Here is a 23,681-nt window from a genome sequence, read left to right as displayed (position 1 = left end):
ACTTTAACTAGAAATTTGTGTAAAAATACCACTATTGTAATTTATGTAGTTACTGATGACTTAATGCATACATATGATTAAAATTTGGGACATAATGGTTGTATTGATGTATAGCAACTTAAAATACTCCCAGAAATGGCACTACAACATGTAAAAATATAAAGATAAGCTCAGGCGGACTGGGTTCTTTAGTAGGTCTAAAGGGTCAAACTGCGTCCTCACATCTGCTTCATGAATATGAAGGGTTGTAGTGGGAGAAGGTGGTGTGAAATCCTCATAGCTGTGGAGTGAGGAGGGGGCTCCTGTGGGTGAAGTCTTTGATGGTGGTGATGGCTCTATGCTGGTGGGAGTGGGGAGGTGGGGGGATGATGGACCAAAGGGTCTCTATGAAGTGGTGTCGGAGTTTCCAAGTGAGGAATGATTTCCTGCCCGTGCACTGCTGGCTCTGGGTTCATTGTGTAACTGACACCACCAGCAGGACGCTTGCATTAGAGCCTTTTATTATGTGTTTGGTTTTGGTTTCTGGTAATCAGAATCAGAGAAACTTTATTAAACCCTGATGGAATTTCAGTAAAAAAACCAAAAATAAATAAAGTGGGCCATGAGTCATGCTGGAAACAGCGATATGCATGCAACATGTGATATATGTGTACATGCTCATCCAACTGAGCTAAACCTGCGCCCGAACTTGTTTAATCACCAACACTGGAGAAGGCATAGAGTGGGGATAACCTAAGTAGCCTATAATATATAAAACAGGAAAAGACCGCCGTGCATTTATTTCAACAAAGTAACTGTATTCTGATTACCACCTATGTAAACGTTAACTGTAACGGAATAGAGTTTCTCATATTGTGTATTTTAAATATGTCAGTACATGTATTCCATTACTCCCAACACTGACTACATCTCTGCATGTTGGAACGTTTTTAGTTGATCATTTAAAGCTATTTCTGCTCCTAGTGGTCCATTTTTGCAGCTGGGACCTAACCCAAATGTTTCCTTAGGAGTGTTTTGGGAGAATGTGTTCATCCATTCAGGACAGAAAAGGACACTTGGATAATCTGTGCTGAGGAGCATTAAACTGTTCTTGATACATCGAGAGCTCCTTCAGACACAGCAGCCTTTTCACTCTATTTAAATATGTAAAGATTAAAATGTTGTCATTTCTTTGTAAAATGTTCCCTAAAGATAATGTTACTTGTAATCTATTATTTCAACACTAAATCAAACCCAAACATTCCTTTGATTTCTGTTGTTGTGTCTTCACAGTTTCCCAGCATGCTCTGGCTGTGGTGGTGGAGGTATATGAGGGGGAGACTTCTGTCCTCTTGCACTATGTTTACAAAGGTTCGATACCTGAGGACAATCCCACAGTGATGTGGACTCGCAGTGACCTCAATCCCAAATCTGTCCACCTACAAGGAAAAGGAGGAGACGATCTTAAAGGGCAAAACCAGCGCTACAGTGGGCGCACATCAATGAGTCGTTATGCATTAAACACAAAAGACTTCAGCCTCACTCTGAGGAAACCCAAACTGACTGACAGCGGTATTTACACCTGCTCCATCAGTGCTGGAGGAGAAGAACAGAGACTGGGTGACATCCAGCTGCAGGTCAAAGGTCAAACCTGCTCCATGAAAGAGTAAAAGTCAGTACAGTAGATGAAGCTCAAATAGTCCCAAAAGCAACAAGAACTATTCAGAATATTGTCCATGATGAAAAACTCAAGATTTCTTTTAAAACACTGAAACATTCATTATGATCCCTCAATTGTCTGTAGCTGTAGCAGCAGTTCATAAATTTCAGTTTAGTTACCACTCAAAGCAAAGAGTAGTGAGCCACATTAGTGAAGTCAGAGGTCAGAAATGCAGAAACTTGTCATTTGCCATGAGTGTGACTGCTATTGGTCCAATATTTGATATTGTGGTTTCTTGTCCTTTCAGATCATCACGTGGAGGTGAAGGTGGAGGAAGGCTCAGAGTCTGTCACCCTGCCCTGCAAAACAACACCTGACCTGCCTGAGAACACCAGAGTGGAGTGGACTCGCTCTGACCATGAACTCTTGATAGTTCAGGAGTATTCAAACAAAGGTGGCAAACTTATGAAACAGGACAAGTTTTACAGAGACCGAACAGAGATGAATGAAGACCTGCTGAAAACTTCAGTCTGACCCTGAAACAGCCCACAGAGAGACACAGGAGGATACATCTGCACCATCTACAGGGACAAAGACATCCTGAGACAGAAAGTAGTGCTGCACTAGGTCAGAGGTCAGAGCTGGTGGACAGTGGCTCAGATTAACTTCACAATTCAAAGGTCATAATTTATTTATGCATTTATTTTTTGTTTCTCCACAGAAAAACTTCCACTTTGGGCCACAGCTGTCATAGTTCTTCTTGTTCTTGTGGTTTTTGGGGGTCTCACATATAGTTTTCAACACTATTTCATGTCAGGTGAGTCTCTTGTATGGAACGCCAGGACTGCCATAATGAATGAATTAAATACACCATTAAATAATTAATTAAAATTGGAATTAATTAATTAAATAAATAGTTATGACACATTTTAATTAATTATTGACACATTTATTTAATGATATACATTATTTCATTTTGGCAGTCCTGGCTCTCATCATGAATTAATTTAATCTGTCAGACTCACCCATCAAACTCAGGGGGCTTGTGACCTGCTGATAAAAGATGAACGACAGTCAGAAATATACTGAAAATCTAACAAAGGCAGAGGTTCAGAGTAATTCAGGCTTTTCCTTGCATGTTATGTAGCTGATACCTGCTGTCTTGTGTGGTCTCCTGGTTGTCTGGGCTGTTGTCAGCTGCATGAGTGTTACTGCCTGCTACACAGATTTCCTCAGACGGACGTGATCTGACATTACATCTGTTAGTCTGACGTCTGTCCGCAGTCGAAGACTCTATGACTGAAGCAAAAATGTCTTTAAACGCCGCCAGAGAGCGTTTGACAGTCTTAGAGTGATCAGTGACTTTGCTGTCAAAGGAGGCACTGGAGCTCCTCCTAGAGGTTTTAATGAAACTGCCGTGTTGCCATTTTTGGGAAGAGCGAGTCTGGGAGATTTGCTCTGTTTAGACTGTTTCTTCCTTTCTTTTTTAGGTTCAGGCCTCTTGGGATGAAGCTGCTGAGGCTTTGAGGACATGTTCTCCAAATCTTCAGCTACGTTGTTGACATGCCACCATCCGCCCAGGGCTCTCCTTCTCCATTTGGCTGAATCTGCTTCCGTCAGCCGCTCCTTAAGTCGACTTTGCGACACGGGCACTTTTGGTGTGACTGATAGTTTTCCAATAGGATCGTGCTGATATCAGTCTGACTCTGAAAACCCCCACACAGGGAAACATTGGGAGAGACACATGTTACGTCTGGAGAAAGGGAGACATAATCAGATCGAACACAGTGATGTTAAAAGTAACAGTTTCTCGGGTGCCATTGTCTAGATATTGAACTTTGGTTTTATTATATTAATTTCCTCTTTATGATAAGATAGAAGGAACTTTAATGTCCCCTTGTTTAACCTTCACCCAGGACTACCCGAAGATAGCGTGCAGCTAGCAGGCTGCACTCTGCTGGGACAGGACAAAGGACAAAGGCATTATGTTGTTGTTTTCTGAATCTTTGGTTTTTATTTAGCCTTTTCTCTATTTTTGTTCAATGAGTCTTAGCTGCACACTGCCTTTGAAACACATGTTCAACAAGAAGCCACAGAAACCTTTATCACATTAAAGTCTCATTGTTTCTGTACAGATTTTCATGTATTCTCATTTGTTTGGCTCCCAGAGTGTCGATTCCTCCTCCTGTCTCATCTTCCTCTGTTCTCTGTTACCTGGTCTTTCAGAGTACTGTTAGGGTGATATTCTGCCAAGTGTGAAGTTGATGAGCTTCACAGTTACAACAGGTTAACATTTCTGAATAACATGATGAAAGTACAAGCATGAACATTTTAAACATGTTTTTATATTTACTTATATTTCAACAATATGTTTTAATGTTTTAATCCAGCAGTTTAAGGTCGGGCTCAGACTAAAGTCTGTGCTAAGACGACACCATTGCAAAATGTTCGTTTTGTTTTTCAGAGGTGGGCTTTCTGCATCATTACCCTGTTGCATAATCTGAGTGAGCTAAAGGGCATGAACTGATAGCTTCATATTCTCCTTCAGGATTTTCAGATAGGGAGCAGAATTCATGTTCATCAAGTGAGACAAATTGTCCAGAAGCAGCAAAGCAGCCCAGACCATCACACTACAACCGCCATGTTTGACTGTTGGCATGATGTTCTTTTTATGAAGTGCTGTTATTTTCAGTGCAGATGTAAGGGGACTAAGACTTTCCAGAAAGATGAGCCTTTTGTCTCGCCAGTGCACAGATTATTTTCCCAGAAGACTTGGGGATCATTGAGATCATTTTGGCAAATGTGAGATGAGCCTTCGTGATCCTTTTGGTCACCAGCAGTTCTCGTCTTGGGATTCTCCCGGTGTTTGAGGATGGAAGCAGGGTTCCTACAACTTCATGAAAGTTAGATTTAAGACTTTTTTTGTCACTCAGTATTTAACAATAACAAAAAAACCTTAAATTAATTAAGAGTTAAATTGATTAAGAGTTATAGACTATATATATAACCTATATATAAATAGACTAAACAGGGGTTAGAGGTTAATATGTTGAAATTTGGGTGTGATCAGTGATTAAGGGTTTCTGTATTACCCCTGACATGCTATTTATTTTACAGTCAGCAGACTTCAAGTCTGAAAGACTTTCTTCAAAACATACAACATGCCTCATACACACACTGTGTACTGCAGCTGTACATCTGTGGGATGATTATTGGTAATTTTTTCTCTAATGATAAAAATTTTATTTGTGAAGAAGTTCATGAAGTCATTACTAGTTAACGTTAAAGGGATGGTTGGCTCAGTAGAGCTCTGACTTTTTGTCAGCCTGGCTACAGTGCTGAAGAGAAACCTGGGGTTGTTCTTATTTTCTTCAATCAGTGACGAATAGTAAGATGTTCTGGCTTTGCGGAGGGCTTTCTTATAAAGCAGCAAACTATTTCTCCAGGCTAAATGATGATCCTCTAAATTTGTGACACGCCATTTCCTCTCCAGCTTACGAGTTCACTGAGTTCACTCCTCTATTGAAACACTGGAATCTTGATGCCAGCTCTGCTGGTGAATATCAGCCTGTTTCAAAATTGCCATTTGTTAGAAAATTATTAGAAATAATGTTAGAAAATGAGTTCAGCTCTTTACTATGCAAATGACAGATTTTTGACCCGTTGCACTCTGGCTTTCAAAAGCAGCATCTATTGAGTCTATTGAGTCTTGAAGGTCTGTAATGATCTTTTAATGGTTTCTAATGCAGGGATTTTTGTTCTGTAATCATTTCCTGTAATATTGACCATAAAATCCTACTTAATATACTTCAGGTTTTGGCTGGTGTATCTGGCTCTGTGTTTTAATGGCTTTTACTAATTTCATAGGACAAGTTCACCTCTAACATTGCCTCCCTAACCTGCAGGGTTCCACAGGGTTTAGTTTGGGTCCATTTTTATTTTCTTTTTACATGCTTCCTTTAGATGGCATTATTCAGTCTTTTAATAACATTTCTTATCATTTCTATGCCAATGACATTCAGCCTCATCAGCTCAATAAACTATCCACCCTAGTCCACTGCTTAAATCAGGGGACTGATTCACTCTGTAGCAAATACTTTGTCTTAAACACCAACAAGACTGAGACCGTGATCACAGCTCCTCATGAACTACAAATATAAATTGGTTCTTGCTTCTTTTTGTTCAACTTTAAGTCCAACATTCAAAATCTTGGAGGAATATTTGATTCTTCTCTGGGCTTCAACTCACATATAAAATCTGTCTCGTTCCTGTTTCTTTCATTTCAGGAACATTTCAGGAAAAAACTGTTCATACATTTGTGTCATCGTGTTTAGATTATTGTAATGTCCTGTTTACCAGCCTGGACACATCATGTCGTTCTCACATCCAAGTTATACAAAATGCTGCAGCCAGACGACTAACATGTTCTAACAAGCGAGCTCACATTACTGCTATTTAATCTTCTTTATATTGGCTCCCAATAAATTTCAGGATTTGTTTCAAAATTCTTGTTTTAACACACAGACACTAAATGATCACGTCCTAGATTATTTATCTCAACTTCTTACAAAATATATGCTGCTCGTTGTCTCCGTTCACGGACTCATGATGTGTTAGTTGTTCCCTGCACACGACTAAAGACTAAGTGTGACAGAGCCTTTCAGTCTGTGGCACCAAGGCTGTGGAACGTGTCTGTGAAGGTTCTCAGTCATCCAGGTCATCGTAATCAAAGGAGTTTGCAAAGAAAAGCGTCTGGACTTCTTTAAGTTGCTTGAAGACGTTTCACCTCTCATCCGAGAAGCTTCTTCAGTTCTAAGGTCAAATGGCCGAGAGTCCCAGATTTAAACCAAGTGGGAGTTTCCCCCCAAAGAGGGACAAAGGACCCCCTGGTGATCCTCTAATCACATGAGCCAAGGTGTGAAAGCGGGTGTGGGACCTAATCAGCCAGGGTTTCGGGTGAGCTCATTGTGAAACCTGGCCCCACCTTGTCATGTGAATTCCTGAGGTCAGATGGCCCAGGATGTGAGTGGGCATTAAGGCGTCTGGGGAGGGAACTCAAAACTGGATTATAGATGGCAGACAGTTGGTGTCGTAAACCACCGCCTCTGTTCAAAGATGGTCGCTCACAGTGGACATAGATGGCCTCTTTCACTCCTCTTTCAAACCATCTGTCCTCTCTGTCCAAAATGTGAACATTGGCATCCTCAAAAGAGTGACCTTTATCCTTAAGATGCAGATGAACTGCTGAGTCTTGTCCTGTGGAGGTGGCTCTTCTATGTTGTGCCATGCGCTTGTGAAGTGGCTGTTTGGTCTCTCCAATGTAGAGGTCTGGGCATTCCTCGCTGCACTGTACAGCATACACCACGTTGTTAAGTCTGTGTTTTGGAGTTTTGTCTTTAGGGTGAACCAGTTTCTGTCTGAGTGTGTTGCTGGGTCTGAAGTACACTGGGATGTCGTGTTTGGAGAAAACTCTCCTGAGTTTCTCTGATACACCGGCTACATAGGGGATGACAATGTTGTTGCGTCTGTCTTTGTTATCCTCCCTCGCTGGTGTCGGATCTTCTTTTCTGTGCATCTTTGCTGACTTTATAAATGCCCAATTAGGATAACCACATGTTCTGAGTGCTTCCTTTACATGTGTGTGTTCCTTCTTTTTCCCTTCAGGCTTAGGGGGAACATGTTCAGAACATGTTCCCTCTAAGCCTGAAGGGAAAAAGAAGGAACACACACACGTTTTCCCCCCTCAACAGATACAAATACTGGCTGCTTTGCACATCGCTACTCAGTATATACTGTGTGAGTAGAGCACTTATTTGCCCTTCTGAGTCACTTGACTGTTTGCCAGAATTGCTTTGAGGCAGACCAGAAGTCTTTTTCAATTGCCTCACTGAGCTCTTCCCTAGGGATGGGTATCGTTTAGGTTTTATCCCATACCAGTACCAAACCGGTACTTTTGAAACGGTGCCGGTGCTTAAACGGTGCTCGAACCGGTGCTTAAAGAATGGGGAACACAAACTTTGTCCAAAAACCTCTCATTTGTAGCTGTTTTTTTGTAAACAGATAACAATGTTAGCCTTTTCTGCAGCTATAGGGCATATATGGTATCACTCTTGGCTGGAAGCAGTGCTTAAACAATGGAAAAAACACAAACTTTGTCCAAAAACCTCTCGTTTAACTGTTTTCCACTTTTTCTTTGGTCATTTTAGGCTTTTTGGCCAGGGTGAAGGGAGTATCTGCCATCAAACAAGAAGACAGCTGCATGTAACTACGACAGTGTTTGCTAGTTCACCTTACATGCATTAATGTAATAGCGTGGTTAGCCTACTCAACGTAAATTACACACGAACAACATTAAGCTACTCACGCAGAGAAGAACGGCTGCTGCTGCTATCATCATCGTCATCATTTCTGCTACACTGGCAGGGCTAGGGGCCAGGACTCTACTCTTCAGGTTCTTGGGGGATGTTGCTAACCAGTTAGCAAGACTGGGACTGGGACAGAGGCCAGAGGTGGGTCGAGTATCCAAAAATTGTACTCAAGTAAGAGTATCATTACTTTAAAATATTATTACTCAAGTAAAAGTAAAAAGTAGTCGTCAAAAAAGTTACTCGAGTAAGAGTAAAAAAGTACTTGGTGAAAAGGCTACTCAAGTAAGAGTATTTAGCGAGTAACTGTTCGAAATGTCCGATTTATTTTATAAATAAATGCTATCAGACAATCAAAAATAAATAATTACACAAATTTTTGTATTTTCAAAAGGAATATATGTAAAAAGATCCACAAAATAAGGCACAATAATTCTAATTTCAAGATTTCAGTTTTTCACAACATAAAGCTTTTTCAAGCAAAACCCACAGTGAATATATTCACATTTACAGCAGCCTCAGAGAAAACATTAGAACGAGGCAACTTCAACATAACAGACTGCAGCTGATGCGCCAGAATGTCATACTAGGGGTGGTTCTTTTAAATACAAGGAGGGATTAAGTAAATCAGAAAAAAATGACACAGAGATGCAACAGGTACAATCAGGAAAAGTTTATTCCCAAGGCGGACAGCAGGAATAAAACAAAAACAAAAAAAAAACAAACAAAAAAAACAAACACATCTGTGCTAAAATTCCATAAGAATAGGCATTCTAACAAAACTTATTTTGTATACTAAAATACCCTGAAGTATAGACAGTGGATTAACACAATGTAATATGTAAAAATGTAAAAACTACACTCACAAATAAACACTGAAATCAGAGTAAAACTAATTATAAAAGAAAAATACAAATTTCCACTACGTGGATGTACATATGTGTACGGCTCACTTTACCATAAATTGTTTCTTCAGTGAAATGGTGGTTCAGCGTCAGCTGAAAGATCAATTGCCTCTGTTTTCAGTTTTGTTCAAAAAAAGAATGACTTCATATAGGGAAAAATATATATCACATATGCAGGACACCTTAAACTAGTTTTTAAATTAAGCAGCAAGGCAGAACAAAATCAGGGCTGTATCAAGACACAGGGACTAAACCCTAATTCAACCAGACCCAGAACTGATCTGGAATTAAAACAGGACTACAACAGTTCAAAATCAGGACTACTTAGGATTTAACCAAGACAGAACTAGAACCAGAACTAGATGATAGTAGCACTAAAAACCATCATAGACCTGCACTACACTTATTTTTTAATTCTACCAAAGTACACTATTTAGATTCAGAAAAGTTTATATAATTATTTAGCCTTGTTGTGCAAACAAGCCTGCATAACTTAATAAATATAGAATTTGAAAAATAACAAACCTAAAAAGAAACACTAGGTACGAGATACATGAGTTCCTATGATACGGTGATACTTTTGGTAAACAGCCATTTGACTAACATGTCTGTCTCACCTGCTCTTGTTCCTCTCTCTCCCTCTTTGTGCTGACATTCATCAAATATACAGTGGAAACCAGATATTTATAAACTCTTCAGATAAAAACACAAACATTTTTAATTGTAACATCAAATCAGACAGCAGTTGGCTCTCAAGGTTCTTGCTGTGAAGCTGTGACCGTTTGGCAGTGAACAGGAGTCCTGCATGACTAAAAAGTCTCTCACAGGCTGCAGATGCAGGAAGAGCTGTATTGACTTTGATCGACAGTTTCTTCATGTGAGGAAAGCCATGCAATAGATCCACACCTCCAGTGAATGGACACGAAAGGTACCTCTCCAGTTCCTCTGCTTCTGGCTTTCCTGACCCCATGAATCCATCATCTTCGTCGGTTAGGCTGCTGTTTGTGCTGGCCTCATCCAGCTCTGTGTCTAGGTGATGTCTGATGAAGTGGAGACCTGTGGAAAGATGTAAGGTTTTCAAAAGAATTAGGTCTGGTCATCATAGTGCTGTATACACTGCCAAGCTGCAGATGTTTGTTTGGAGCTAGCCTCCAAAAGCTGCCCATACACTGTGCGATTTTTGGCCCATTTTGAAACGATTTTTCAGTCGCGCAACAGTTTTGGGGATCGGCCGTGTTTTGCCTTAATCATGTGCATCGTGTAGTATACATGGGGTAATGCCGGGCTCACACTGTGCGATTTTTGCAGTTGCGCGATTCAGCTCCTGCTCAAACTGTACGATTGACTCGCAGGGGTTAGAAGTTCATAGGTCACGATGCAGGGTCTCACACTATACGACCCGATGCTCTGATGCGACCTGAGTGCTCACACTGTGCGTCCATAAAATGAAGGTTATAACAGAAAATCTGTCGCTCGCTCTCCCTCTCTGTCTTTCACTCACACAGACACGCACACCACCACCATCAACTTTGCTAATTTGCTAATGAAAAACATTGATCAGGCAGCTGTGATTGAGCAGCAATGTAAATCTAACTCTTTTCACGGTTGTTGTGGTCGTGATAATTTTGTGAGGCCACATCGAAAAGGCTCGGGTGAGCTTGCCATAGTTCTACAAGTTGTGCCTCCATCGCTTGTGTCCAGATCACACGCTGCACTGCCTTGCTGCGCCGTCTTTTTCGCTGACATTTGTGTTTGCGCGTGCGCAGTGTGAGAAGCTGCGGTGACACCCTCACGACGGTCGTAAGGATTTCAAACAGGTTTGAAATCCTCACGACCAAGCGATTGATGATCGGGAGCTGGTCGTGAGGTGTTAATCGCTTCTCGTTACCCCACGTACACTACATGATGTACGATGAAGGCCAAAATCGGGCCGATCGCCAAAACGGTCGCACGACTCAAAAATCGGCTCAAAATGGGCCAAAAATCGCACAGTGTGAGCCCGGCATAACAAAAAGCAGCTAACACCTCACGACCAGCTCCCAATCATCAATCGTATGGTCGCATGATAATCAAACCAGTTTGAAATCCACGACTACAACAACCAAGAGTTGGATGGACATTGCTGCTCAATCACAGCTGCCTGGTCAATGTTTTTCATTAGTAATTTAGCAGATTGATGTGTGTCTGAGTGAGTGAAAGACAGAGAGGGAGAGCGAGTGACCGATTTTGTATGATAAACTTCATGTTATGGACGCACAGTTTGAGTACTCAGGTCCCATCAGAGCATCAGGCCGTATAGTGTGAGACCCTGCATCATGACCTATGAACTTCTAACCCCTGCGATTTAATTGTACAGTTTGAGCAGGAGCGGAATAACGTGACTGAAAAAACTCGCAGTGTTTGCCCAGCTTAATGCAGACTGTTTAAACTAAACAAGCTGCTGTTTCACATAATAAACCCTGTCAGTCGCAGTATTGTGTTCTGTTTTAACAGTTAAAGCAGTAGAGACGAGCTGTTTGCATGTGCGTGGAACTCTAGCGTCATTAACCAGGCTAGCTGTTAGCTTATAGCTCACGCTAGCTAACCAGCGAGCAGCTAAAAAGACAGCCGAAGCTGCACAAAACACCCACAAACTTATCTCACTACAACGTAGGGCCGACTGACATCCAGCTAACCACAGCTAAAAAGATATTTAGAGAAAACTTCATTTTCATATTATGGGTATCATTTAGGTATTATTGGGTACCAGTACCAAACCGGTACTTTTTTTTTTCTTCTTCTCTCCCCTCCTTTGTATATACTTATTTGGGCATCTAAATGTATATGTACAGACATAGATATATGATCGTTTATATTATGGTAATTATATTTTATGCAAAAAGGAGGGGGAGAGGAAAGAAAGGGAAGGAGGGAAAAAAAAGCATGTATTTAGTGCATGTGTTTTTCTAGCCAGGTTGTGTTTGTTATTTTTTATTTTTGCAGGGTGTTTCTTTCTAGGATATAAAGCTTTGTTTAACAATGCAAACAGTAATTTCCATTCCATATTTTTGTGATAAAATGAATATTGTTGGATGAAACTATGCCTTTAATGTAAATCCCTGCCTGATATGTCTGAAATGTACAGAGTGGCAATGTAAATAAATATGTACAGTGGCAATAAAATAAATAAATAAATAAATAAAAAATAACAATGTTAGCCTTTTCTGCTGCTACAGGATGTGAGTGAAGTTGCCCCCCCCCCCCCCCCCACACACACACACACACACCTTCTTCAAATCCAACAAAAGTGGTATCAAACGTTTGTGCTGGTTTGTGCTGCAAAATTTTTTGTTTGTGTCGCTATAATTTTAAAGATATTAACAAAAATTTCTAGAGGTCAACAGAGGTCAACCAGCCCCCCCACATTAATGGAATCCCAAAAGGGAAAATCCAAAAGGAAATCCCAAAAGGTTGATTCTGTTCATCTGGACATTTTCAGTTGGAGAAACGTTTCGTCACTCATCCAAGTGACTTCTTCAGTCTCAGCTGACTGCAGGTTTCCCCAATCTTATAAACAGTACATTTACATAGTGAAGGAAACCAGCCCACTGAATGAACAATGTGCTGGGGGGTTAGTTCCATGATTGTTAGTATGCAAATTCTTATGACCATTGATCAATGACAACTAATCAAAGTCTACTGATGAATGGCCATGAGTACCATTCACAGAAAGTGGGGAATGGTTACAATCACAGCATTGTAGGATGGCAAAAGATGTACCCTTGGGCCCCCCTTCTCGATTCAGAGATGGTCAGCATCCTGACAGCCCGATGGACGAAGCTGTCTCTCAGTCTCTCTCTCTCTCAGCTAGCTATATCCAACTTTTTCATCCAGACTAAAAAAGTACACACAGATAAAAAACTAAATACAACAACAAAAACAACATGACAGAAATATTAAATGAAGGAAGAAAAATTAAAAAATATTACAAAATTAGCTACATTTACAATTCATAATGTCAGGATATCACACATACTTACTAGTGTCTTAAAGAAATATCCACACGCCACAACCAAGGGGGGGGTCGTACCTCGTACATATGGATTATATTATGCTGTGTAGAGATAGTCTCGATATGCTAGAGAACTTTAGTATTTAATGTGCTAAACGAGGCCTGGTAAGTCTGACATGCAGCTCTATGGTTTGTTGCACCTTCTTTGAGGATTGCATGATCTGAATTTGGGGAAAGTGGCAGCCGTCATTTCTTGTGAATAATTTCTCACTGTAAGTAACTAATGTGTATTTATATAGTGCTTTTGTTTTTCTGCCACTGTAAATAAGAATGCGCTCTTTCCTTGATTAGATAAAGGTTACTCTGACTCACTGCTCCACCTTGTGGCTGAAATTGCTATTACATAGAAGTGCAGCTAAGCCCCAGGTCCAACTTCAATTTTTTTTTTTATTTGTTCGTCTTTTGATAATTAAATTCTAATTACTTATGTCTGTAGTTGTAGATGGTTGGTGGTTATGAAACACAAGAAGTACTGCACTGACTTGAACATCCTGTCAGTGTTTTAAATATAAGATTACATTTTGCTGCTCTATAAGTTGTAATATAAAGTTGCAGAAATCTCTGTTATATTCAAGGATTACTAACAAATACTACTATTTCCCCGGTGAACAAAAAGATTAAAATGTAACTGGGATAACACTTTAGAGTACTAAGATTCCTCACATCATGTTCACCAGGGAGGACAAAGGATAACTGTTTGCTGAGCTGAGCACTATATGCAGTCCGCCTTTGTTTTCGCGTCTCTGTTCACTTTGAAATAGTTCCACACGGCTCACTTGTCTCGCCTGGCCTTCTCCCAGCTCCGAGCTGCAGCCGGGGCCTGGGGGCGGGCACTCGGCGCCTGTGATTAACCCCTTACATGCCGCTCAAACATAGACAGGTCTCAGACCGTGGTATCAGTCCCCAGTATCGGGGGACTTTTAACGAGAACTTTAGAAAATGTGGTATCGAGGCCGATACCAGATACCAGTATCGATATTGGTGCTTCCCTAGTGGTGATGCCAACAAAAAACACATTTCCTGTTTGTATACATTTTTTACAAATAAGATATTATGGGAGAAGGAGGGAGGAGTGTGCATAACACAGGATGAATGGACTCAAATATGAAAAGAACAATGGAAATGCACTACCTCACAAAGATGGAGGGAATTTGGATGGAAAATTTTGATTAGGTTCTTTATCACCTCTTACCAAAAGATTTATTATGATGGGAATCCCCCGTATGCTGGAGAAAATATGGACACAGATGACTACACCTCTGATATTTGCAGGCAGAATTTTAAAGCTTGGGTGAAATGGGGTCAATGCAGTTCTTAAGCATGCATGCAAATGTTCATTAGTCAGCTGTGAGCGAGTCTTTCCCATTCATCTTTAAATGCCAGATTTTCACTTCAGGAAGCACACAGCCCCACTCCACTGTTGGCCAACGCCCTCAACGACTTTTACTGCCGGTTTGATGAGACATCAAGCAGCTTTCACAACTCAATAGAGAATTGCCCAACAATAGAGACACTTTGGTCACTCATGGTAATGATAAATGGACTAATTCATATATAGCGCTTTTCTACTCTCCCGGAGTACTCAAAGCGCTCTATACAACACGCCACATTCACCCAGTCACACCCATTCTCACAAGCAATACCTCTATACTGAGTGCTTTCTAACTACACTCACACACATTCATACTCCGCTGGATGCATCGGAGAGCAACTTGGGGTTAGTATCTTGCCCAAGGATACTTGGCATGCAGACTGGAGGAGCCTGGGATTGAACCTCCAACCTTCCGATCAGTAGGTGACCTGCTCTACCTCCTGAGCTACAGCCAGCTACAGCTACAGCAACCCCATCCCCCCACCTTCCCCATTACCACCACAACAGATGCTATGAAAGACTTCACCCACAGGAGCAACCTCCTCACTTCACACCTATGAGGATTTCACACCACCTTCTCCCACTACAACCCTTCATATTCATGAAGCAGATGTGAGGAAGCAGTTTAACCCTTTAGAAATACTAAAGAACATATTCAATTCAATTCAATTCAATTGTATCTATCTAGCGCCAAATCACAAGAAAAGTAGCCTCAAGGTGCTTTATATTGTACAGTAGATACAGAGAAAAGCCCAACAATCATATTACCCCCTATGAGCAAGCACTTTGGCGACAGTTCGAAGGAAAAACTCCCTTTTAACAGGAAGAAACCTCCGGCAGAACCAGGCTCAGGGAGGGGCGGGGCCATCTGCTGTGACCGGTTGGGGTGAGAGAAGGAAAACAGGATAAAGACATGCAGTGGAAGAGAGACAGAGATTAATAACAGATATGATTCGATGCAGAGAGGTCTGTTAACACATAGTAAGTGAGAAAGGTGACTGGAAAGGAAAAAATCCTCGTGTGTCATAGTGGTCTGATCAGACAATATATTTACCCTTCTGTGCCATTTCATGTTTAGGTCAGTTATGTTTGTTTAGGTCAGTTATATTTCTTTGTGCAGTCATTTGGTTTGTTAAGTTTGCAGTTCTTTGCCTGAGTTCAGTTTTGTTTCTTTGACATTTTTTATGAGCTTAACATTAATTACTTTTATAAATATAATATTTGGGTTAAATGAATGAAAACTCTGTTTTTCTAATAATTCTTGTGACTCCTTCTGCTTTTTCAACTTGGTTCATCACACAGCCCTAAATATTTGTTTAATGTCCTGGTCAAATATTACTCCAAGGTGTTACTGGAGGCCAAGGTAATGCCATCCAGAGCAAGTATCTGGTTAGATACCATATTTCTAGGTATTTTAGGGCCAAGTATAATCAGCAGCATAAAGTTAGTTGTCACCCAGGTCTTTATATCAAGCTCTGCTGTGTTCAAGCTATTAATTACTGCGCGCAGGAGAGCCAAAACCAAAAATCAAACATTAAAGTTCAGTTATGCCAGCTTTAACCTTGGGATGCCTCAGCTTCTCTTTTATATCCCCCACACTCAACTCTCTGCATCAGGAAGCTCCTGCCACTGGTCACCCTGGGAGTTTCGTCCTTCTACACCCTAACAGTTAGCAGATAACGTAGTGAAGCATCGCCAAGCAGTTTTCACAAGGTCATGCTGACACAACATTTGACTCTGAATTTAAACACTGGTCACTTCAGGTGTTGCTCTGATATACAGGAAATGACATCACGGCTCAAACTCTTTGTCAGTAAACATTTTCTTTCTTTAACATATAAAATTTTGGTTTAATTGTTGCAGGATTTCATTACACAAACAAACTAAAACAAAACTGCAGAACACATGGATCAATGCATTCAATAAAAATATAACAGGAAACAGATTTCTTAATCAAACTGCTGGAACAAAGCGAACCACTCAACACAAACACTACAGTAGAACAGTTTAGAAAGCTTAAAATGTAACAAGAGGCACATTTTCATTCATAGCTGCCTCATCAGATCTTTACAGAAGACTCCACCTGAACTCTGTGGAGCCTGATCTCAAGGGTTTAAGTCTGACCCTGAAACCAGAAGAGGATCTTTCTGTCTCTGCAGATTCACTGTGATCCAGAGATGGCAATGATTTCAGTCCTGCATCACGCTGATGTTTGCACAGAGAAGATAATTTAGTAAATGTTTTTGAACATTGGTAACAGTAAACTTCATAATCATTATGCAAAGTTTTACTTTGTGAATGGTACTCATGGCCATTGATGAGTGGTTGTTGATCAATGCTCATAAGATGCATATTAATGATGAAGAAATTGACCTCACAGCCCATTGTTCATTCATTGGGTCGGTTTCAGTCGTTATGCAAATGTACTGTTTACAAGATTAACGTAAAAGCAGGAATCAAGACGTAACAGTTTATTTGTAACATGGAATCGTTTCTGAGTGGAGTATGAACTGAGATTACTCAAACTCTTTCACAGATGAAGTTCTCTTTCATGTGTCTGCGTTCATGCTTAGTATGATCACATGATTGTTAAAAGGTTTTGTCACAGTGTCTGCACTTGTATGGTTTCTCTCATGTGTGGACTCATTTATGCTTTTCAAGCTGACGTGCACTGATGAAGGATGACCCACACTGATCGCAGACATGCTTTTTAACGCCACTGTGAAGGAGTTCATATTGTTTGAAGTCCTTTGAAGTGGTGAAGCCTCTCCCGCATTCTTTACAGTAGTTCATTTTGTCTCCAGTGTGTCTACGTTGATGTATTTTCAGAGTCCTTCAATGACTTAAAGTTTTTCCACAAAGGTCACAACAAAAGTCTTTCCCACAGCGATGACAGGGTTGAGAACTTGATCCATCTGTGTCGCTCTGCTTCTAAACAAAAACACAAAGAAAGTGTAAGTCAGTCCTTAACATTTTTATCCTGAACGTCACCTGAAATAAAGAGCATCTCTGCCAAAGTCCAACTACATTTTACTGTTTACATTATCGCACTCAGCTCAATTTAATGTGCTATAAAAACGATAAGAGTAAAAACATTAACGTAATACTAGTTTAATGCTACAATAACAATAACACAATTCTCAAACACTATCCCTAAAAACCTGTGATTAGAGTCTGAATAATCATTCACAGCTGCCTTTCCATGCAGTAGAATTGCTAACATGCTAACACAATTTGATGAGCAGAGTTGTTTCAAACAGTCGGGCTGACAAGATAAAAATATAAATACATACCTCACAGTAACTGCACTTGTAGAGTCTTTCTCGTGTGGATCTGTTGGTGTTGTCTCAGGTAACGTGGAGATTTAAAAGTCTTCTCACACAGGTCACATTTATAAGGTCGTTCCTCAGTGTGGGTAAACATGTGATGTCGTAAATCTGTGTTTGTAGTAAACTGTTTACCACACTGATCACAGCTGTACACATCATGTCTGGTGTGAATGCGTAGGTGTGTATTTCGGCTCCCTATCTGGCTGAAAGTTTTTCCACAAATGTCACAGCTGTACGCCTTAATTCCAGAGTGGGTAACTAGATGACTCTGTAAGTTGTTACTGTGAGTAAAAGCTCTGCCACACTGATCACAGGTGTACGCTTTAACTCCACTGTGGATGAGTTGATGTGATTTTAAGTGTGAAATGCGCATAAATGACTTTCCACACTCGTCACAGCTGAACGGTCTCTCTCCAGTGTGGATTAGTTGGTGTGTTTTTAAGCTTCCAGACCTGGTAAAAGACTTTCCACATTCATCACAGCTGAATGGTCTCTCTCCACTGTGGATGAGTTGGTGTCTTTTTAAGCTTCCAGAGTGGATAAAAGACTTTCCACACTCGTCACAGCTCAAAGGTCTCTCTCCACTGTGGATGAGTTTGTGTGTTTTTAAGCTTTCAGACTCGGTAAAAGACTTTCCACAGTCTCCACAGCTGAACGGTCTCTCTCCACTGTGGATCAGTTGGTGTGTTTTTAAGTGTCCAGACTGCGTAAAAGACATTCCACAGTCTCCACAGCTGAACGGTCTCTCTCCACTGTGGATCAGTTGGTGTGTTTTTAAGTGTCCAGACTGCGTAAAAGACTTTCCACAGTCTCCACAGCTGAACGGTCTCTCTCCAGTGTGGATTAGTTGGTGTGTTTTTAAGCTTCCAGACCTGGTAAAAGACTTTCCACAGTCTCCACAGCTGAACGGTCTCTCTCCAGTGTGGATCAGTTGGTGTGTTTTTAAGTGTCCAGACTGCGTAAAAGACTTTCCACACTCTCCACAGCTGAACGGTCTCTCTCCAGTGTGGATTAGTTGGTGTGTTTTTAAGTGTCCAGACCTGGTAAAAGACTCTCCACAGTCTCCACAGCTGAATGCTCTCTCTCCGGTGTGGATGACCTGATGCATTTTTAGGGAAGCTTTCACAGTAAAATCTTTCCCAAACTCGTCACGGTTGTATTTTTTTCTTCCACTTGTTTCTTCAACAAAATTGTCGGCCTCCTGAGAGCGCTGACTTCTCGATCCACGTTGGTCCTGCAGTGACAGAGATACAAACAGAGGCAGTGATTTGTGGGAAATACATTATTCTAACCGGCCTTTTATTAGTGGTATTTTGTGAGCTTTTATTAAATAAGTATTTATACTTATTTTCATACACACATTGCAAATGTGGTCATGAGAGTTGGCATTCAGTCTTTTGAGTGTCAATGCAAACTCGCTTACAGACACAGATAAATATTAGACTTGTTTCTAGGGCAAAGATTAGAGACATTTGGCTGTGCCTGTACGCCTGCTTTTCCAAAAACACGGTAATAACGACGGCCCGCTAGCATGAGCTACTAACGACCCACTTTCTCTTCTCGCTGCCATATGCTTATGTAAACATATGCACTGCGCATACGCGTTTTACCCATATTCTATCGCAATATTTCATTTCCCTATCGTTGCCTAAAAAATTACACCGGTATTACAGTGAACGGTATGATATAGCCCAGCCCTACACGTGTCAATATTCATGTCTCCAGACTGTGGCGTGTCCAGCCACCCCGAAGCCAAAACAATAAAATCCAATGAAATTTCAAATTTACGATTATGTTTTCACAGTGAAGCTCAGATATCCGAGTGTAAGTGAATGCAGCATCGGCTTCTGCGCTGTGAGCATAGAGAAAAGAAAGGTAGGAGAGCCAAGCATGAAAGACAGCATCACAGAAAACAGTTTTTCGGCAAAAGAGTAACAGTTTAACATAGCTGGACTGGCCATCGAGCATGGCGGAGCTTCCACGGCGGCTAGTAGGTGGATGAGGGAAGGGTAGGCAGGAGGAGGAGAGACCCGAGGCGGCCGCCGGTCCGAGTGTCAGGTGAACTGAACTTCAGGTAAGAAGTTATGAGCTGCAGTCTATCCGGGTCAGATATAAACCAAGTTTAGGTGGAGTTTATTTTCGTTGTGCTGACTTTTTACAGTCAGTTACAATAACTCATACTGCGTACTAGCTAGCATGACGGAGTTTCTATACAGCTGGGTGGGTGCTATGATGTAACTGATGTTGAACTTTATTTTATTCATAAGGTTAGTTTGTAGAGTTGCCAACGGCTCCTTAAAAAATGGAATGGTCCCTCATTCAGAGAAAATATTACAGGTTTTGTATTGAGCTGAGAAGAGACGCAGTTTATCCCGTACTTAAGTTAGAATGAAAAAGACACAAAGCTGGAGTTATTCTGTGTCTTTGCTGCACAGCTGCCTCTTCTTCTCTCATTCTCTCCCCTCCCTTTCCTGTTGCTACTTCAATCATGAAACTGATCAATGATCAGCTGATCAGCTTTTCTCTCGTGTTTGTTTATCGCCCAATTTGCACCTGAAAGAGGAAACCAGCAGATGTCGCGCTAAACAACAGCAGCACGTTTAAGCTTGATCAGCTGTTGTTAGAATTTATTTAATATTAATTTCTAGTATCAGCTGATGTTTGCTGGAGCCACAGCTGTAAAAGCTGCTGGTCATGATATCAGTTTGGATATGTGGTGAGAGGGAAACATGAAGATGAAACCAGGAGATGTCCTTACTGAATCATCAGAGCTGAACTGCTGATGGAGAAACAAGTTTACCTTTTAGGTGACATGGATGAGTTGAAGGGAAGTTATGAACTGTCAAATAACACCAGGATCCTTTTCTATGTAGCTGACAGCAGGTAACTGTGCAGGGGCGGATCTAGCAAAGTTATGCCAGGGGGCCAGGTAGGGCATTAACAAGGAAAGGTGGACACAAAGAAATACTTTTCTTACTTATTCTCATTTAAAATATCTAGCTTTTATTAAATAATTATCTGAATCTTGCAAACAAAGTTTTTATCTGACATAAAATTGATAGAAATCATACATATACCAACAGGACAGTGTACATCACTGTCACTACAGCGTTTGTTTTCATTCAAAGGCTTTATGGCTTTAATACCTGGTGGGCTGGTCTGTAGTCAAAATGCCCAATTTTTTTTGTCCCAGTCCAGCCCTGCAGGTTAATACTGGCAGTGTCACCATGCCAGCTGACTGTATTTCAGCATCAGCCAGTGTTGTTCTTAATACATCAGTATTACCAAAGTTTACCATAAGGCAGCATAGAAAGTATTTACTTGCTTTCAGGTTTCATTCAAATGTTAGTCTGTTCATTTGTTTCCCCACTTTTTCCCTGTTTCGAAATCAAACACCAGTTTGTGAGAAGATTATCTTCTTTTTTTAATAGGCAGATAAAGTTTTGCATTGGCTAATTTGCCAATTGTATGTTAAAAATGTTCGTATTTTAATATTCAAAAATGTTTTAGCCCAAAACATATGTGCACTATATGTCAGTAAAAATACTATGCAAATATTGCTGTCCTTGAATGCTGAGTAAACACTGACGAAGCACTGATTGTATCTCTTGTACTTCATGAATGCAGTTTCTAAAAACTTTGCACCGTAGTGGTTAAAACCTCATTCTAATAAGAGTCAAAAGCAAATTCAGTTATTAGGTTTACAGGGTTATTGAATGATGGTTAACTGTTGGTAGAATGTTTTTAACATTATCTGCCAGTTACATCTGCCACCCTTCTCCAAATCGGTGCCCCTACCTGGCCCCCCCAACAAAAATTTTCTAGACACGCCACTGTCTCCAGATTGTTAGTGAGCCATTAAGACTGTACTCTTGGTACAGCTTTTATTTTTGCTGCTTTTGTCTTACGCTGTCAAACAAACACAGATTTGCAGCGTTTGTATGTGTGTGCAAAAGCAAATGTGCCAGGCCTCAAAGACAATGGGTGGTTTGCACAACAAAAGCAGGATGTGAATCGAGCATATGACCTGTACAAATCTCAGCAGGGGTGATTAACACCTCGGGACTTGCACCAGAAAATAAAAAAGTCAGTAATTCTAGTAGGTGTTGGTTTCAAGGGATTTCTGCAAATGTGCGCAGGGTAGTGATGTGACGTTCTGTATCGAGGCTTCGAAGCGTGTGTCGAGTAATAGAGGGGGCGTTTCCGCGAAGCGCGTATCGAGGCTTGCTTCATTTATGGGAGGAGCTGAAAATGATGACGTCCGAAGCCTCGCTGCCCGGCTGTACCACGTGACTGGTTCATGAAGCGGTTCGAACTTTGCCGCGAGCTGTGACGGCGATATAAACCCCTCAGACTTCATTCAAAATTTGGGTGTTTGATGGAGAGTTGCGGTTAGTGAGAGTTTGGGGACAGTTTGGAGAAAGTTTGGAGGTTTAGGAGAGTGAGGGGAGAAAGTCAGGAGAGAATGGAGCCAGCTAAGAAGAGGAGGATGTCCTCCCCTGTGTGGGAACATTTTGATCTTATTCCTCCCAAAAAGGTATGTAAATTTCTACAGAAGATGTATTTTCATAATACTGATGGTGCAATACAATTTATGTTAAGCTGTCTTTACTTTTGTACAAGGTGAAGTGTTTGCTATGTGCCAGGGAGCTGGGATATAACAACAACACCTCATCCATGCTCAGGCACTGCAGAGCTTTGCATGAGAATAAGGGGAACACCGATTGTGGAGCAAGACCAGGTGAGCCATCAAATGCCATGATAATATAGCATGCTGTAATGTTACAAAATGATATAACAATATTATACAACTGTAATAAGTTACGTGTGTGATATTTATATTTGTGTTTTGTTTTTATTGTCTTTCCTCAGGAGAACAATCTCAAATACATGAAGACCTGGTTAGCTTGGTGATTGAGGACCACCAGCCATCTAGCATTGTGGAGGACAAAGGATTTAAAAGATCTGTTAAATCATTAAACTCTAGCTATGTTCTCCCCACTAAAAAGGTCATAAAAGCAGTGAAACTTTAGTTTTTACAGAATAAAATGTGAACAGGAAGGACTGTCCATACCTCAACGTTACAAAAGCACAACCACACCTCACCTCACAGTAAATGATCATTTCCATTTTAAGCATTTCCAAATAATCATTTTCCATACTGCCAGTATAAATATACACAATATACTGCCATCACTACAATATACATGTTCTACACACTCCTGTTGTTGTTGACATATACAGGCTGTGTGCAAAATGCCACACGCTTCAAATTCAAGCCAACTAATATTTTTACGTCCACTAGATGTCCTACTAGAGCAAATGAAGCTTCACGAAGCTTTGCGCTGGTGTGAACCAATTGGATGAAAAGCTTCAGTGCTTCATGAAGCTTCATCTGCCCATCACTAGCGCAGGGTTAGTAAATCTAGTGTTGAAGTTAGCTCGGTGCTTACCTTTAGATGAGTCCACAAACCGAGAGAAACTCCGTGATGAAGCTGGAACTCTTTCCAAACAGGAAACAGGTCAGGGAGCAGAGACCCACGTGGTTCACGCTGATCTCAGCTACGATCCAGGAGACAAGGGTGTGCAGATCGATGCAGATATCGATCCAAACGTTGGTAGTGGTATATGATCGATACTTTAGTTTGTTTCTCTCCTGGAGGTTCACTATTTACTCGCTGTGGATGAAAAAGCAGCTCTGTCTGTGTGAACACCTCTTCTTATGCGGCAGACGCACTTTGCTCCGCCCCCTTCTTCCTGCCCTGCTGGGATTTGTTCCTGTGCCGTCACGTGACTCAGATGCGCTCAGAAGACGCATTTGGACTGCAGAGAGAGAGAAAGAGGAGCAACATGTGGAGATATTTTATGACTGTAAATGAAAATGCTGGAGAACAGCTGGAAGGCTGTCAAGCCACAGGGGACCACAACAAGCTGTAGAGTTCAGCTTATTTTTCACACCTCAGTTAAATGCTTTGACTGAAGTCTCACTGCACACACTCAAACTTAGTGTTTGTGTACAC

General features: G+C 41.0%; 1 protein-coding gene across 1 annotated transcript; it reads right to left on the bottom strand.

Moving 5' to 3' along the window:
* Positions 1-16,232: 16,232 nt before the first annotated feature.
* LOC134620764 (gastrula zinc finger protein XlCGF57.1-like) lies at positions 16,233-23,479 on the bottom strand. Its single transcript, XM_063467055.1, has 4 exons — positions 23,452-23,479; positions 23,115-23,212; positions 17,626-18,895; positions 16,233-17,263 (listed from the first exon to the last, which is right to left on the bottom strand). Exons 1-3 carry the CDS (start codon positions 23,477-23,479, stop codon positions 17,627-17,629), a joined length of 1,395 nt encoding a protein of 464 aa, XP_063323125.1. The 3' UTR covers positions 16,233-17,263; position 17,626.
* Positions 23,480-23,681: the final 202 nt, after the last annotated feature.

This window comes from Pelmatolapia mariae, linkage group LG3_W (assembly GCF_036321145.2).
Source record: "Pelmatolapia mariae isolate MD_Pm_ZW linkage group LG3_W, Pm_UMD_F_2, whole genome shotgun sequence".
Taxonomy (NCBI): domain Eukaryota; kingdom Metazoa; phylum Chordata; class Actinopteri; order Cichliformes; family Cichlidae; genus Pelmatolapia; species Pelmatolapia mariae.
Note: the sequence above shows the minus strand (reverse complement) of the source record. Positions and strands in the feature narration are given on the sequence as shown.

What these genes read in the sequence shown, in the direction of transcription:
- LOC134620764 (XM_063467055.1), bottom strand. Translation starts at nt 23,479, where the DNA reads ATGCGTCTTCTGAGCGCATCTGAGTCAC. An exon ending in TCTGAGCGCATCTGAGTCAC is followed by an intron (nt 23,213 to 23,451) that starts GTGACGGCACAG and finishes GCTGAGATCAGC; the next exon opens with GTGAACCACGTGGGTCTCTG. An exon ending in GTTTGTGGACTCATCTAAAG is followed by an intron (nt 18,896 to 23,114) that starts GTAAGCACCGAG and finishes CTGTCACTGCAG; the next exon opens with GACCAACGTGGATCGAGAAG.